The sequence below is a fragment of the Notamacropus eugenii genome, chromosome 2, assembly GCF_028372415.1.
Source record: "Notamacropus eugenii isolate mMacEug1 chromosome 2, mMacEug1.pri_v2, whole genome shotgun sequence".
In the NCBI taxonomy this organism is placed as follows: domain Eukaryota; kingdom Metazoa; phylum Chordata; class Mammalia; order Diprotodontia; family Macropodidae; genus Notamacropus; species Notamacropus eugenii.
The window spans coordinates 495,827,326-495,843,707 of record NC_092873.1 but is presented as its reverse complement, the minus strand read 5'-3'; the positions used below and the strand labels follow the sequence as shown (position 1 = coordinate 495,843,707).

Here is a 16,382-nt window from a genome sequence, read left to right as displayed (position 1 = left end):
TTACTAGATGTATAAACTTGGGCAAGTCACTTAATTATGTTTGCCTCAGTTTCCTCATCTGTAAAATGGACATAATAGTAATACCTACCTCCCAGGATTATTGTGAGATAATGAGATGACAATTAAAAGGTGCTTAGCACAGTACCTGGAACATAGTAGATATTCCATAAATGTTGTCTGTTATTATTGTGTGTCTTTTGAGATATTTCTATTCTTATTTCTCCTGATATAATTGTATTTTATGATTAAGTCACCAAGAGAATTTAGTATTAAATAAATGACTTTTTGCCATAGCAAACAATTGGTGATCACTAAAAACTGAATAATTTTCCAAATGAGCTTCAGCTTGGTCTCCTACTCTTTTTAATTCTTGGCAGAGCTTGGTCTCCTACTCTTTTTAATTCTTGGCTGAGCTCATTGTTGTTCTGTAAGACCTATCTAAATATATATGTTGGTGGAATAATTCCACTAATGGACTGCTAGTCTAGCTCCATGTCTGGGAAATAAGAGGTTTTCATCCCCTTTTTTTTATCTATTACAGATGGTTAGAGCGACCTCTCATATCAACATGGCTTTTGCTGAGGAGTCTTTGTAGTATTCTGGCACTTGATGTAATTAGTACAATTGAATGTGAGTTTTTGGAGAACTTCACTGTAATAGAACAATAAGTAATACAAAAGCCTAGGACAGTGCTCTATGAGAAATATTGTGTATTCTAAAATTCAGAATGATCTGAGGTTGGAGCAGAGTACTATGGAGAACAAAAAGGGATTTTTTTTTGCTATATTTGGAAAAGAGATGTATTAGAAATGGATAGGATCCATGCTCGTAGTACATGGAATGATAATAATTGAATATTTGTCAACAGAGAGAAGACAGAGCTTATTTTGTTTTCTCTGAGAAAGTTTCAGTTAAATATTTGGAAGCCTCACAGGTATTCCTTGGACAGGTGAAGAAAGGAGTTGGTTGAGTTGGTTTTGCCATATGCCTGAAAGCAACAAGACAATTTTGTGGGACATTTGGTAATTTCATATTGTGATGCTCATGATAAATATTTACAAAAGGACTTCTGTGATATTCCTTGTGGCATATAGGCTTATACCAATGTCAGAGGATGAATGAGTAGAACAATTCTTCCAAGAACTTACTAAGATCCCCCAATTAAATCAACATAGACTTTGGTACTCAACAACCTCAATATGAAGGTGGAAATAGTTGATGGTATCAAGAAACTCATTTGAAAACATAAGATAGGAATAAGGAATGAGAGAAACCAAAGATACTATATATCATGGGAAAAGAATTGGTAGACATTGGATATGGTGAACACAGAATATAATCCAAAAAATAAACATGATATATTTTTACAGATAGAAAGAGAAGACTTATTGGTATAGAAACCAGTCCTAAATCAACCTGTCTGTATGTAGTTATACAGTCTACATATACCACTTTGTTAAAGCAAAGATGCAAATTAGCATCAAGTTAGAAGACTTGAGAAAGATATGTGGCATGCAATGAAAACCATTGAATCCTAACTTATTTATAAAGTTATAGATAATGAAAAATTGCTAATTAAGTCAAGTCAACAAGCATTTATCAAGTGCCTACTATGTGCCAGATACTTTCCTAAAAAGAGTCTATATCAGGGGATTCAGAGAAAGGCAAAAGAAAACTCCACTTGTGTGGGATGGTGAGACCCCTACTTAAATTGACTACTCAGAGGCATCTCAAAGTACAAATGGAAGGTTCTTTATTTGATTCTCCAGAGAAGCAGGCATCACCCTCACTAGGCAGTCTAGAGAGGGGAGGCACGGTACAGAAGTAGAAGCATGTATGTAGCCAAAAACCACAAACCCAACCCCCCTCACCCTGTCCTTTAGCTTACTGGTCAAAAGCTTGAGCAAGCAACTTGTTCTTAGAAATTTGACCCAGATATGAGGAACAGGGAAATGGGATTGAGCAAAGAAGGGGAGAGGGATGGTAAGGTGGTGTCACAATTTAGAGTTCCCCTATGTCATTTGATTCCCAAGAAATTGAAACTTAGGCCTAGGGTCAGATCTACTTTATACTTAGGTCCCTGAGAAGTCTTCACTGACTTTATCATATTCACATTTCTTAAGGAGTGAATGTGATAAGTCAGTGAAGACTTCTCAGGGACCTAAGTCTAAAGTAAAGCAGACATAAGGCCTGAGTTTCAATTTATCAAAATCATATGATATGGGGAAACTTGAAGTTGTGAAACTGTCTGTCACCCCTCTCACCAGTCTTGCTTAACCCATTTCCTTATTTCTGAAATAAAGACTGCTAGCTTAGGCTTTTGACCAAAAGGTTAAGAGGGGAGGGGGAGGTGGATTGTGGATTTTAGCTTTATAATTTGGCATCTGCTTCTGTAAGGCTCCTCCCTGCTCCAGGAAACTGGTGAAGTGACTGCCTGCTTCTTGCAAGAACCAAATAAAGGACTTTCTGTTTGTACTTTGAGATTCCTCTGAGTAGTCAATTTGAGTAGGGTTCTCGCCATCCCACACAGGAGCATTTCTTTACTTGTGGAGAAAATAGCTGCCTCTTACCTGCTCATTCCTTTTGGGAAAGCCTTAAGCAAGAACCATACCTAAGCTCAGTTTAGAATTTTTCCCCAGAGAACTCTCTTGTGGGGGTATAATGAACTAAGAAAGCAAGAGCAGCTTGACGTCTTCTCTCTGAGTTCAGACTGTTCCCAGAATGCAGGTGGGCTCCCTGAGTCTATAGCATGAGCCCTCATTGTGAGGAGCCACTTGGGACTCCAGTAACATAACAAATAAGGGACTTTAAAGAAGAATAAGAGGAAAGAATGTCAGTTTTCAGTGACATGTATGTTCAAAAAAGATGGATGCTCAGGTGCTGAGTGCAAGGGGAATATCCTCCTGGTATCTTTTCATTGTGAGGGAAAATTGAGAGAGATCCCCAAGATACTGATGGACATCTCTACTCTGATGTTCTAGCCTGCTGCCATTGCTGTCACTGCTGGGCCTGCTCCCAGCATGACCCGGAATATAGTTCACCAAATCATAGGATCATAGATTTAGAGTTGGACAGACCCCTGGAAATCATATTGGCTGTTCCTTAAAGCATAGGTCTGACCCTCCTTCAGAAGCTTTAGTGGCTTTCTATTATTTCTAAAATAAAATGCTAGCCCCTCTGTTGACCATTTGAGGCCCTTCCCAATCTGGTCTCAACTCTTCTTTTCAGAATAACCTCATTTTACTTGCCTTTATGTACTGCATGTTCTAGCCAAAATGACCTCTCTGGCATTCCTCATGTGCAACCTTCCATCTCTGTATCTTTAGCCAGGTTAACTTCCGTGTCTGGAATCTCTTTCTCCCTCATCTCTGCCTCATAGAATCTCTCAGTTCCCACAAGCCATTTCCTTCATGAGACCTTTTTTGTTCCCCCTATTTATTAGTGTTCTCTGATACCCTTCTGTATTTAATTTGTATATAATGTGTATTTACATACCTGTGTACACATGGTTGGTTGCCTGAAATCCTTTGGCAGCTGCAAGTAGCCCTCAGGTCGTATGTTGCGCAAACTTGACTTAGCACACAGTGCTAAGGTTGGCCCTTAGCAAATACTCAGTAAATTCATTTGAGCTCCTTCATATTGTAGATGAGGAAATGGAGACATAGTTGTTGATAGGAAGTCATCTTCCCAAAGTCACACAATTGTAGTAGAGACGGCAATCAAACCTTCTGAACTCAGGGCTCTTTTATAGTATGTACTATTTGAAATTTGTCCCTGTCTTTCTTGAGGTGATTAGAATGGGGGGAGAAGTCCTTCCAGATGTAGAGAGATGAGGGAAAGGGATCAGGCTATGATTTGTTGCAGGAGGCATGGGAGACAAAGTTCCCAGACTCAGCATTCTCTAGCCAATATGGCAATTGTGATATTTCCTAGGACAGAGTCTGCTGAGCTGAGGCTAACTTACCTGTGGGAGAAAGGCCTGCTATTCACAGCACTCAAGGTGTAAAGGAATGGGTTGCAGGTGACTATGAACATAACCCCTCACTGTCAGATGGCAGTTTAGGCACAGAAGGAGCTGGCTGACTGAGTAGACTGAAAGACTTGGGCTTCCTGTGTATATATCCCCTCATGTGTAGGCAGTGTGGTGGTTAGAATGCTAGACAGAAACATGAAAGCCTGAGTTCAAATCCCTCTTCAGATACTTACTCAGTTGTGTGACCCTGGGCTTAGAGTTAGGAAAACTTGAGTTCAAATCCCTCAGATGCTTAGAAGCTGTATGACCCTAGGCAAGTTACTTAACCTCTGCCAGCCTCAGTTTACTCATTTGTAAAATGGGGATAATAATAGCTCCTGTTATACTGGATTGTTGTGAAGATTAATATGAAGTGCTTTGCAAACCTTACAGCACTATGTAAATGCTATTATTTTTATTACCTCCATTTTCTCTCATGTGGCTATGTTGCATATAAATCCTATTCTCCCTGAATATGCCTCTATCTATGGGAGAATAAGTTTAAGATTTGTATGAAGTCATGTCCAGCTCTTTGTGTCCCTATTTGGGGTTTTCTTGACAAAGATACTGGTGTAGTTTGCCATTTCCTTCAGCTCATTTTCCAGATGAGGAAATTGAGGAAAACAGGGTTAAGTGACTTGCCCAGGTTCACATAACTAAGAAGTCTTTGAGGCCAGATTTGAACTCAGAGAGATGAGTCTTCCTGACTCTACGCGCAGCACTCTCTCTACTGTACCTCCCAGTTATCCCTGATGGAGCTGGCAAATATTCTGTGATTACTTAATTTACATTACCATTTAATTATCAATGAAATTTATTTAAATTGACTTTAACATACATGCTTTAGAATGCAAGTATTCTTACTCTGGGAGCTGGGAACTTGTTCTTAAAAATGCATTTTGATAAATTTATTTTATGTATTTTATGCTATATATTTAAAAACATTATTGTAAGAAGGGATCTAAAGGCTTCACCAAACTCTGAAGGTCTATGATACAAAAAAGGTTAAGAACTCCTGTTCGATATATTTCTCATTCTCCACCACCAGTTGTTGAGGTGGCTGGGTAGTCCTGTAGATAATGTTCTTGACTCAGAGGCAGGAGACCTAAATTTGAATCCTGCCTCAGAGACTTACTAACTGTATGACCCTAGGCAAGTCACTTAACTGCTCTTAGCCTCAGTTTCCTCATTTGTAAAATGGGGATAGTAATGGTACTTGCCTCCCAGGGTGGTTGTGAGGATCAAATGAGATAACATATTGTAAAACACCTTGAAATTCTTACTGTGTCGTTCAGTTGTTTTTTAGTTGTGTCCAACTCTTTGTCACCATGTTTGGGGTTTTCTTGGCAGAGATACTGGAGAGTTTTGCCATTCCCTTCTCCAGCTCATTTTACAGATGAGAAAACTCAGATAGGGTTAAGTGACTTGCCCAGGGTCACACAGATAGTAACTGTCTGATGCCAAATTTGAACTCAGGAAAATGAGTCTTCCTGACTCCAGGCCCAGGCATCCTATCCACTGTGCTACCTGTCTTCTTAATATGCTCTTATTAATATTGCTAAAGTACCTCTAATCTTCCTCCATGAGGATTTTTATACTAGCAAAACATACTCTTTGTGGAATTATAGTTTCAGAATCAGGTTCCTGTATTATCAAAGGCCACAGTGCATTTTCCCTAGGCTGATTTACTCTCACTAAGCCACTGCAGTACCTTCCTATGGCACCAGAGATAAGTCTGGGTTCTCAAAGGTTACTCCAGTGAGTGGCCCTACACCAAGATCAAAAGGCTTCAGGCGTTAGTTCAGTGATTGCCCATCATTTGAGGACCAGCCTCACCAAATTTGGTGAAGGTCATCACCAATTTGATAATAGATTTTTTTTTGGTCAAAAAAACTCTAAATTGCCACCTACCAAGGCAGTAAGGGGCCTCCATTTGTGAGAATTGGAGGGAGCATCCACACTGATGAAATCCCAGATATTTGAAATAGTGAAGTAAGACTTTTATTTTATTTTTATATGGTTGGCAAGAGAGGCAGTGTTCCACAGTAGCCTGAGAGCTGGCCTCAGAGTCAGGAAGACCAGGGTATAAGTACCTCCTTTGACTCTTACTGGGTGAGTGACCCCTCCCGGTGCTCTAGGAAACTCTCTCAGACCATAATTTGCAGAGACTTCCTGACCCGCGTCACTCCTTTCTCATTTGGGTCTTCCTTAGGCTAGTGAAATCACAGGTTCGGTTCCTATGCCTTATTGCTCGTGTGTGGTCCCAAAATCCAAGTGCCTCTGCCTCTCGGCAGAAAGTCCTTACAGTCTGAAAAACCGAGTGCCCTCTGCCCTTTATTTACAAGAGCTTTGTCCGATTGTTCCTCTTGGATTTCTTCTTCCTGCTGAAGGTACAATGTGCCACGAATATCAGAAGACAAATAGTCGCAATCAATCCCACGGCTGCTAAAACGCCTCTCAGGATAAGAAATTCTCGAACAGTAACAGAAGAAGTATTTCGGGGGACAAATAAGGCTGCCTGCACTATGTTTGACACGGGCCCCTTCAGGGAGGCCTCGTCTAGAGCTCGGATGGCTAAGTAGAAGCTGCTGCCTTCACCTCTCTCTCTGTCGAGCTGCTGCTGCTGCTGCTTTGTCAGTGATGCTGGTGTAAAGAGGAACGTCTCTCTGGAGCCAGAGGGCTGAGGGATCAGCTTAGAAACATTGACCAAAATGGAGCTCCTGAAGTCGTCTCTTATTTTCTGTAGACTTTTACTCATTCTTATTTCATAACTTGCAGCTGAAATTAGAAACATCGACTGATCAATAAACATTAATTAAATGCCTACTGTGTGCCGATACTATAGTAAGCACTGGGGATAGAAAAGGGCAAAAGACAGTAGATGCCCTAGAGGAGCTTATATTCTGATGTAACATATCAATTGCAAACATTACATCAACATGAGTAGGTTCTCTGTTGAAAAATGTTTGGGGAAAGGAGGTGGGCAGCATGGAGACCAGGGCGCCGGCTCCTTTACCCAGGGCAGATCAGCCACGTCAGTTCCATCAGCCCCAGCCCGCCTAGGCCCCCCTGCCCAGTGCGCTGAGCCCCCTAGTCTCCATGGCGGCCTCAAGAGCAGGACCAAAGCCCAGAGCCTGGTGCAGATGCTGGACAGAGCGCGAGGGCAGCGGGAGAAAGCTGAAGGAGATGTGGCAGCTCTGAATGGACAGATCCAACGAGTTGAGGAAGAGTTGGACCAGGTCCGACAACATCTGGCCACAGCCCTGCAGAAACTGGAGGAGGCAGAGAAGGCAGTGGATGAGAGTAAGAGGAATAAAGATAATGATTGAGAACCAAGGCAACGAAGGATAAAGAGAAAAGGGAAATGCCCAAGATGCGGGTGAAGGAAGCCAAGCAGATTGCGGAGGAGACTGATCGCAAACAGGCAGTAGCTGGCTAATGTGTGGATCAGGAAGAATGTCACCAACAATCTGAAATCCTTGGATGCTGCACCTGAGAAGTATCTTGAAAAAGGACACATCAAGCTTTTGCATGACAAACTTAGAGGCTGAGACTCGGGCTGAGTTTGCAGTAGGAAATTGCAAAACTGGAAAAGACCTGGAAGAAAAACTTGCCCAGGCCAAAGAAAAGAATATGGGCTTACATCAGACACTGGATCAGACATTAAATGAACTTAACTCTATATGAATCAAAAAAGAATTTTGTTGCCAGAAACTCAAGAACCATATGTTGTCCCCCTCCCTTGTAAGAAGCTTCTTCTATTATTGAATTTTTTTTCTGGTAATGTTAATCACATTGTAATACATGACCAATATTTGTTATCAGAGAGACTCTGGGCACTAGTTAAATCTGGTTCCTTCTTTCAAACAGCACACTAAAGCCTCTAGTTGGGTTTTTTTCTTTAAATTGCATTCTTTCCATCCCCCTATCCCCCCCCCCCCCCCCTTAGGTAGTGTATTAAGTTTAGGCCCAAATCTCTAAGACTGAGGGCATTCTATTACAACCTAGTCCAGGGGTGGGGCACCTGAAGCCTGGAAGCCACATGTGGTCCTCTAGGTCCTCAAGTGTGGCCCTTTGACCGAATCTAAACTTCTCTTCTGTCAAAGGGTTGCACTTAAGGATCTAGAAGACCAAGGATGACACTTGAGGACCTAGAGTGCCACATGTGGCCTCCAGGAGGCAGGTTCCCCATCTCTGCCCTAAGCAATATCAGAGAACCCAAGTGAGCTAGTGCATCATACCTGGGTTAATTCAAGAACACAAGGATTCCACATCACTTTGAGGCTTTCTACAGAAGGGTGGGGACCATCTCATAAATGGGTGGGGACTTTCCAATCTACAGGGAAAAGACTGTTTTAATGTTTTAATTGTTTACCCTCCCACTCCATACTTTAGGGCAAACCTCTTTTAGAAGTCATTGAGAAAGTACTTTTAAAAGATAATCGACAACATCTGAATTTTTTTCTGGATGAATACTTAAGGTTTTCTTTTTGTATTGGTCCAAATATAGATGGCGTGTATAAAAACCCAAATGTGTCTTACCAATGATGTTACTTGCACAGTATACCTAGTTTTTTTCCTTTAAGAGATTTCATTTTAGGACTTGAGGTGAGATCAGCCTCTGTTTGGACCAGTGTAGTACTTTACCAGCTTCTCTCATTTAGGAGTTGACTTCTGCAAAGCAACTGAAAGTCTCATTCCAAATAAGGAATGAAGTTCGTTCTGTTCTGCATGGCTGAGCTTCAGTAACAAAATCAGCCAGCAATTCAGTGGAAATTAACATGACGCCTGTCTCCTCAATGTGTGTCCATGAACCGTTGGCTGAAAATACAAGACTAAGGGTGCCTCACTGTCACTAAAGAAGAAATAAAATTTGAATTGTCTTGATTTTATTTTAGACTGTCATAGCATGACAAATGGAAGAGTCTGTTTCTTCGATTTCAGAGGGATTTTAATCCTTATTTTTGGGACCAACTTAATAAAGATCCAAAATCTTCTGATTTAACTGGTTTCAGAGAATCAAATAGACAGTAGCTATTTGTTGTTGCTAAATGGTTTCCTTGTATACAGCTCAGTGCTAAAACATTTCTTATTCCACAGCAGTGTGAAACATATAAAGACTCAAGTTTACAGTTGTGATTAAAAATTACCTGCTTCTAGTATATAATCCCAGTCTTGTTTCCTATTTCTTATGCATCACTAACCAGAAACACACCAGAAAATATGAAATTGAATAAAACCAGTGCTTTTCATTTAGATCTTTACCAAATGTACCACACGTAATAGTATCACCTTTTTGTAGCTTTTGGTCAAATAAATTTTTACATAAACTACAAAAAAAAAAAAAAAGCTTTCTTGTGACTTGGCAGATAGAGTTCTGGATTTGGATTAAATCCCACCTTAGGTATTGGCTGTGTATGACCCTGGGTAAGTCACTCAACATATCTAAGTCTTGGTTTCCTCCTCTGAAAGATGAGACAGCAATAGATAGCACTTATCTCACAAGGTTGTTGCAAACATCAAATATGATAATGTGTGTCAAGTTTTTTGCAAGTCCTAAAGAACTACTAAATGAAAAATATAATTTTTTTTGGCTTAGACTTGTGAATTTATTGGCATAAAATACTCCAGGTAAGCAAACTCCTCCTTCCAAAGCATATCAGCACATGAATACTCTGCCACTGACTTCTAGCATTTCCTACATAGCACTGAGAAGGTAACTGACTTATCCAGAGTCATACCACTGGTAGAGATGACAATGACATATAAAAGAATCAACAAAACATTATTTTTAAAAGACTGAGTAAGGAGGAGGGTCATAGTCTTACAGCTTGAAGGGACTTCAGTGGTGTGATCCAATCTTCTCATTTGACTAATGAGAAAGTTAAGAGAATTACCGAAGTAAATCCCACCATTTTACTACTTAATGTTAGAGGCTTAATTTGAACTCAGATCTTCCTGACTCTAGGTCTGTCACTCTATCTAGCAATTTATATTAAGAAAAGCTTAGCTCTCTCCCTCCATGAAATATTATGCCTTGGGACACAGTAGATTTTCCTTCCCTGGAAAGGGGGTCTTCAAGCAGAGGCTAGCAGACTCCCAGGCGAGCTACTGTTTCTTTCATTTTCCACCTCAAGAGGAAATAGAATGAAGTTGTCCTTCACTTTAGAGAGCAAATATCAATCTAGAAAGAACTGGTTTCCAGCGACTTTCATTAGTCAACTTTATACCTATGTCATGTTTGGTATTGACTTAAGCTATTCTTATAAAAATGTATTTGTTTCTCTCTTTCATCTTCCATTTTATAGTTGAAACAAAAAAAACATATTCTCATAATGAGCTGTAAAACACTTCCTTGAAGATGTTACAGTTTAAGTAAGACATCTACATAGCAGTCTGTTCGGTGTAATTCGGGGGATTGTAGGTGAGGAAGGATTGGGTGAAATGAAGACCTTCAGTATTTCTTTTCTTTTCTTTTTTTTTTGACCTTCAGAATTTCTAAGGCATTTGATTTTAGTGGATTTCAAGATCAACAGGAGTCAGTAGTGTGGTAAATTGGCCCAAAACCCCAGTGAAATATTAAGTTGCATTAAGGGAGGAAGAGTGTCCAGGAGCAGGGAAGTGATAATCCTGCTGAAGTCTGCCCTGGTCATATATTGACTATTGTGGTTACTTGTAGGAACCACATTTTAGGACAGACATTGGGAAGCTGGAGAGTGTCCAAAGCAGGGAGACCAGGATGATGAAGGTCATTGAATCCATGCTTTATGAGGATCAGTTGAATGTCTAAGCTGGAAAAAAGAAGATTTAGCAGGGGCACGATAGATGTCTTCAAGTATCTGAAGGACAGTCAGATTAAAGACAGATTAAACATGTCCTGTTTGGTCCCAGAGGGCCAAATGAGGAGCCATGGTTGGAAGTTAGAAAGAACAAGATTGAGGCTAAAGACAAATTTCCTAAAAATGATAACTGTTCAAAAGTAGAATGGCTGCCTCTGGTGGGGAGTTCACTCTTCCTTGGAGGTCTTCAAGGAAAGGCCATGGATGGCCATGTTGTAAAGGCTATCCTTCGGGTACAAATTGTACTAAGTGGCCACTGAGATCTATTCCAATGCTGGGATTTTTTGATACATAAAATTTTCATTCATTTTAATAGTGGTTTTTTTTAGCCAAATTTTCTATGATTGTAATGCCAAAGAAATACTTCCCCATGATTCTGTTATCTGAGTAAGAAGCTGCATGTGAACAGCCAACACTCTAATTCATCAACCTAAAAGGTAGTAACAAAAAACTTGTGTGTTTTTGTATTTGTAATAGGGTCAAGTCTGTTCTCCACTGAATTGGCTCATCCAGGATTGTGAGGGAAAGAGAAGTATGGGACTTTTGCCAAATAAGGTGCAGAAAGAGCTCAGTCTAGCCTTCTGGGAGGCCCACATAGTCAACCCAGGGTTTCCACAAATGCCACTGCCTCTGAAAGTAATTTAGAGCTCACTGAACTTTTTTCCTTGTGGATGTTTGATGGCAAATGAGTTCTTTTTCGCTAGATGGTGACACTATCTTCGAAATCTTTCTTGGTTGTCTTTGGCTAAATGATCATTCTCATCTCTAGAGAATCACCAAACTAAACAAGCATGACCTTGATGGATTATTATATGACTAGCTTATATGACTGTTAGGTGACCTGTCTTTATTGCAGTTCAATGTCTATGACACTGAATAAACTAATCTTTCCCCTTAGCCATCCTTCTCATCAAGGGATGTTTTGGGATGCTGTCTCTTATTGACCAGTATTGATGACAACTATAAGACTTCATCTTTGGAAAATTATTCCTTTATTTCTAGCTATTATTTTTCCCATTGTACCATGAATCTACTTTATTTTTCCTTTTTTAATGTGGTAATATGATTGAATATGAGAGGGAGCATGATAGAGAATACTAGTTTTCCAAGTGTTGTCTAGGGAATATCTCAGGGACCCCAAAACTCTTTTTGGAGATCTGTAAGGTCAAAACTATTTTTACAATAATACCAACGTGTTTAAATTTCTAATACTGTAAATATGTATCTACCTATCGATCACATACCAAGAAAACCCCTGAGGCACTAAAAAATTTTAAGAGGGCAAAGGGGTCTTGAGACCAAAAAGTTTGAAAACTGCTGATGTATAACATAAGAGAACCAGTTTTGAGGTCAAGAAGATCAAGGTCAAGTCCTACCCCTAGATATACTAGGTCTGGATGACGGGGACTTTCTCACTTTTGTCTTTTATCCTCACTATCCAGCAGAGTATCTGGCACACAGTGGGTGCTTAAAAAATATTTGTTGATTTGATTCTCAGGAACCAAGGCTCCAGGCTACTTCCTAATAGAATCACTACTGCCTTCTTACTATTGCCTTTTCCCTTTAGAATGGAACATCCTGGTCTTCATGTCTTATCTCCTTGCATTTTTATCCTAAGTACTTAGCACAGGTCCTAGAACACAGGAAATGCTTCATAAATGTTCTATCTACCTATCTACCTCTATCTATCTGTCTGTCTGTCTATCTATCTATTTTCCCATCTCTTTAATAATTCTAATATATTTAGCACAGTGCCTGGTACATAATAAGATCTATATAAATTGAAAGTTATCTATTGTTATTTTCTCTCATTTATCTTCCTATGTGTACATATATATATATATGTATGTATCTATGCAGCTACATACGTATGAACTATGTATCTACGCATGCATATACCTCTCTTTCTCTGTCTCTCTCTAAGTTTCTGGACTTAAGAGGCTGATGACAGAATTGTAGATTGGAAATCTCTAAATCTCAGCTCCCTGTACAACAACCAAGTGCAGTGAGCATATTACTAAAATTCCAAGTCATAAAGCTATTTTTTAGCCAAATAACAATGGATTTAGTCACAGAAATGCCATTTCACAGAGAAACAAGTAGATGAGTTAAAACATACCCTGGCCTTGATCAAAGTCATCTCCGGGAGCTGTCCAAGATAAAATAATCTCTTCTTCTTTTCTTATGGCTTCTAGATTAATGATTCTACAGGGCGGGAACACATCCAAATGGGGACCTGCTGGAGCATCCAGGACTGTAAAGGAACCTCCTGAGGTTGTTCTGTTGAAGCCCCACTTTTGCACTTGAATGTCACCATCACCTGTAGGCTTCTTTGGGGCATTCATCCAAATGTTACCTGGGGTGGCAAAACCAGACCAAGCAGCTTTTGACACAGTTTCCACTAAAAGAAAATGTCATTATGGAATTGAAAAAAGACTCAATGACTTCTCTGCATCTGTAGATTGAGTTGAATCATTGTCCGCAATTTTTTCTTGTTAGTGTTATTTTTAAAATTTTTTGTTAGTTATGTTAGTTTTTTCATAATATAAAATTCAACAATACCTTGTTGTATGGAACCTATATACATTTATCTAAATGTGAAGTTAAGGGTTGGCTCGGTGGTGTGTGGTAGATGAAGTGCCCGGCCTGGAGTTCAAATCTGGCCTCAGATACTTACTAGCTTGTGATCCTGAACACGTAACCTTGTTTGCCTCAGTTTTCTCATCTGTAAAATGGGCTGGAGAAGGAAATGGCAAACCACTCCAGTATTTTTGTCAAGAAAACCCCAAATGGAGTCACAGAAAATTGAATGTGACTGAACAACAACAGATATTTGCAAGAAGACATTAATATTGCATACTATATATGTATGTGTGTTTGTATATGTAGACATATATATCCATATGTGTATATATATATACAAACACATATACATATATTTATATGGAGAGAGAAAGAGAGAATCCAAGCTTCTGAGCAGAACCCAATGCACCTGAACTTTTTACTAACTGATGCAAATCCACCTGAAACCTCTTAGTTCTTTGCTAAAAACAGCATATATCTCAGATCTCTGGAACTAGAAGGAACCTTGGAAGTCATGAAGTCCTATCCCCTCATTTTTTTTTTAACAGGTGAGGAAACCGAGAGCCAAAAAGGTTGAGTGACTTTCTCAAAGTCACACAGGTAGTGATGGAAGCAGGATTTGAACTCATGTCCTTTCCAATTCATTGTTGTTTCCACTGTACCATATAGATATCATATGTATGTATGTATATATATATGTACACCTATCTATATGGCACCCTTCTGTGTGTGTGTGTGTGTGTGCATGTATGTATGTGTGTGTACCATGGGTTTCACTAAATTGTCTATCTAGTTAACAATTGCAGAAATATGGAAAAGATCCATGATTTTGTCAGCATAGCATAGTAAAAATCAAAGAATAATTTTTTTTTACAAAAGTTTGTTTAGATTGTTTTAAATTGTGATACAAGAATGCACTCTAGAACTTTTCTTTGTGTACCTTAAACAGGAATGTGCTGATAACTGTTTACCAGCTCTCAAGGAGAAAAAATATGTTCATAACATACTTTTAAGTTTAATTTGCATGTTATCCATCACTTAGTCTAGATAACCAATGAAACAAGAAATCAAGCCCGGATTTTATGCTCATGCTGAAATTGTAACAATTAGCTCTGGAGTCGTTTCCAGCTGGCTCCACATACCCTCAATTCACCTGTATTTCTAACTAGGAACAATGATGATGATGATGATGATGATGATGATTATTTAAAATTTATTTCTTGTACTCTCACAGTGCTTTTTCTTGAAGGAAAAAAACATAAAAAAGGATATGATCCTGTGAACTGCACAAATTCTTTATCTAGAGACTGACTTTATAGTTTGTGGCTTATTTGTTCATTTAAAAAAATTCATTCAACAAACTTTATAAAGGACAAAACTTTATGTAACGGCAGAATAGTGTAGGAGGTGCAAAATTTAGATGAACAAAGTTCCTTGTTCTTGGGGAGCTAATAGCCTAGCACATAGACTCAGATAATTATAATACTATTAGGACAGAAACTGGATCAGGTATTCCATTGGAAAACGAGAACCCCTAGATGAGGAAATTCCCTTTACCAACATAGTTTAGAATCCTCTCTTCAAACTCTACTCCTAGAGAACTGTCCAAAGCAACAGAGAGGTTCAGTGAGTCACCCAAGGTCACAGAGCCAGCATGCATCAGAGTCAGGAACTTAAGCACAGGTCATCCTGGTTCCAAAGCCAGTGTTGTATCCACTGTTCCACAATGCCTCTCAAACCATTATGGGTCACTTTAATGAGAGCTCCTTTTTAAGTGACCATGTTCTAGCTTTCTCCCTGGTCAACAACACTTTCATATTTACTTAGCCATTCATTTGGAATTTTCACCAAGCAAGTAGTCAAAACTGATGACAAAATTAAGGTTTAGGAATGAGAGATGGAATTGGCCCATGTCCTCTTCCTGTTTTCCATTAACAAAGAAATTGAGAGACACTGGAGGTACTCAAGACATCTTGCTAGAATTCTGCACCCCAAGGTTTTGGTCTGCTTTGAAATCTCAAACTTCTCACAAACATAGCACCCACACAAAGATAAGACACATAAAATGTCACTCACATGACAGCATTGTTTCATAGAATCAGCTTTCAAATCTAACTATGATTTGAAAAAGAACCCTTTTCTATAATATTCCAGACAAGCGGTCATCAGTCATTTGCCTGAAGACCTCTAGGGAGGGGGAACCTGTTACTTCCCAAGGCACCCCATCCATATGAGCATGGCTTTGAGTGCTGAGTTTCTTACCGTTTACTATGTAACCTGGAACATACATTGCATGGCTCCCTGGAATAGAGTTGGGCTGTCTCCTAATGTGGCTCTCTTGATGGACATGGACTTTCAAGCTATATCTACCATTTACCGTAAAGGAAAAAAAATACCGCGAGTAGATACCGTCATTTTTTATAATATCAGCACCTGCACAGAAAGAAATCAGAATTAGGACTATGACACATCACCAAAAGTCACAATGATTGTCACATTAGGGTTATCACAAGGCACATAGGGCTGTTATATCAGTAGAGGAACTATTTTGAGTTTATGTTGAGTAGAGTTCTGCCCTGTCCTTGATGATTTAATGACCAAGTTAAAAAGAAAGTTTGCCTGCCAGGTTCTAGGTAGTAGGTAATAATAAGAAAAGGTGAATATGATGATGATGAAGCAATCGATATAGCCCTTTAAGATTTGGAAAGCACTTTAGGTCACAAGCATCTATTAGAGGTTGTATAACTTGCTCAGAGTCAGATAACTGGTGTCTGAGGCTGGATTTGAACTCTGGTCTTCCAGACCCAGCACTCTATCCACTATGCTGCCTAGCTGCCTCTAAGAGGAAGAAATTATATGTAACTTTTGAACAATATATTCTGGGAAAAAACTGTAAACAGTGGTGAGGTTGGGGGTAGTGGAGTGGAGAATAGAGAAGGAGAAGGGTT

At 39.4% G+C, this 16,382-nt stretch overlaps 1 protein-coding gene and 1 pseudogene across 3 annotated transcripts in view; one reads left to right on the top strand and one right to left on the bottom strand.

Moving 5' to 3' along the window:
- Positions 1-5,990: 5,990 nt before the first annotated feature.
- Positions 5,991-16,382, bottom strand: part of CLCA2 (chloride channel accessory 2) — an 82,179-nt gene continuing 71,787 nt past the window's right edge. For all 3 annotated transcript variants that reach the window (XM_072648934.1, XM_072648933.1, XM_072648932.1), the window contains 3 exons: positions 15,697-15,867; positions 12,971-13,207; positions 5,991-6,790 (listed from right to left, as the gene is read on the bottom strand). In XM_072648934.1, the coding sequence (XP_072505035.1) occupies positions 6,351-6,790; positions 12,971-13,207; positions 15,697-15,867 (848 nt within the window). In that variant the 3' untranslated portion in view covers positions 5,991-6,350. The remainder of the gene's footprint in view (positions 6,791-12,970; positions 13,208-15,696; positions 15,868-16,382) is intronic.
- On the top strand, positions 6,858-7,699 carry LOC140529913 (uncharacterized; annotated as a pseudogene).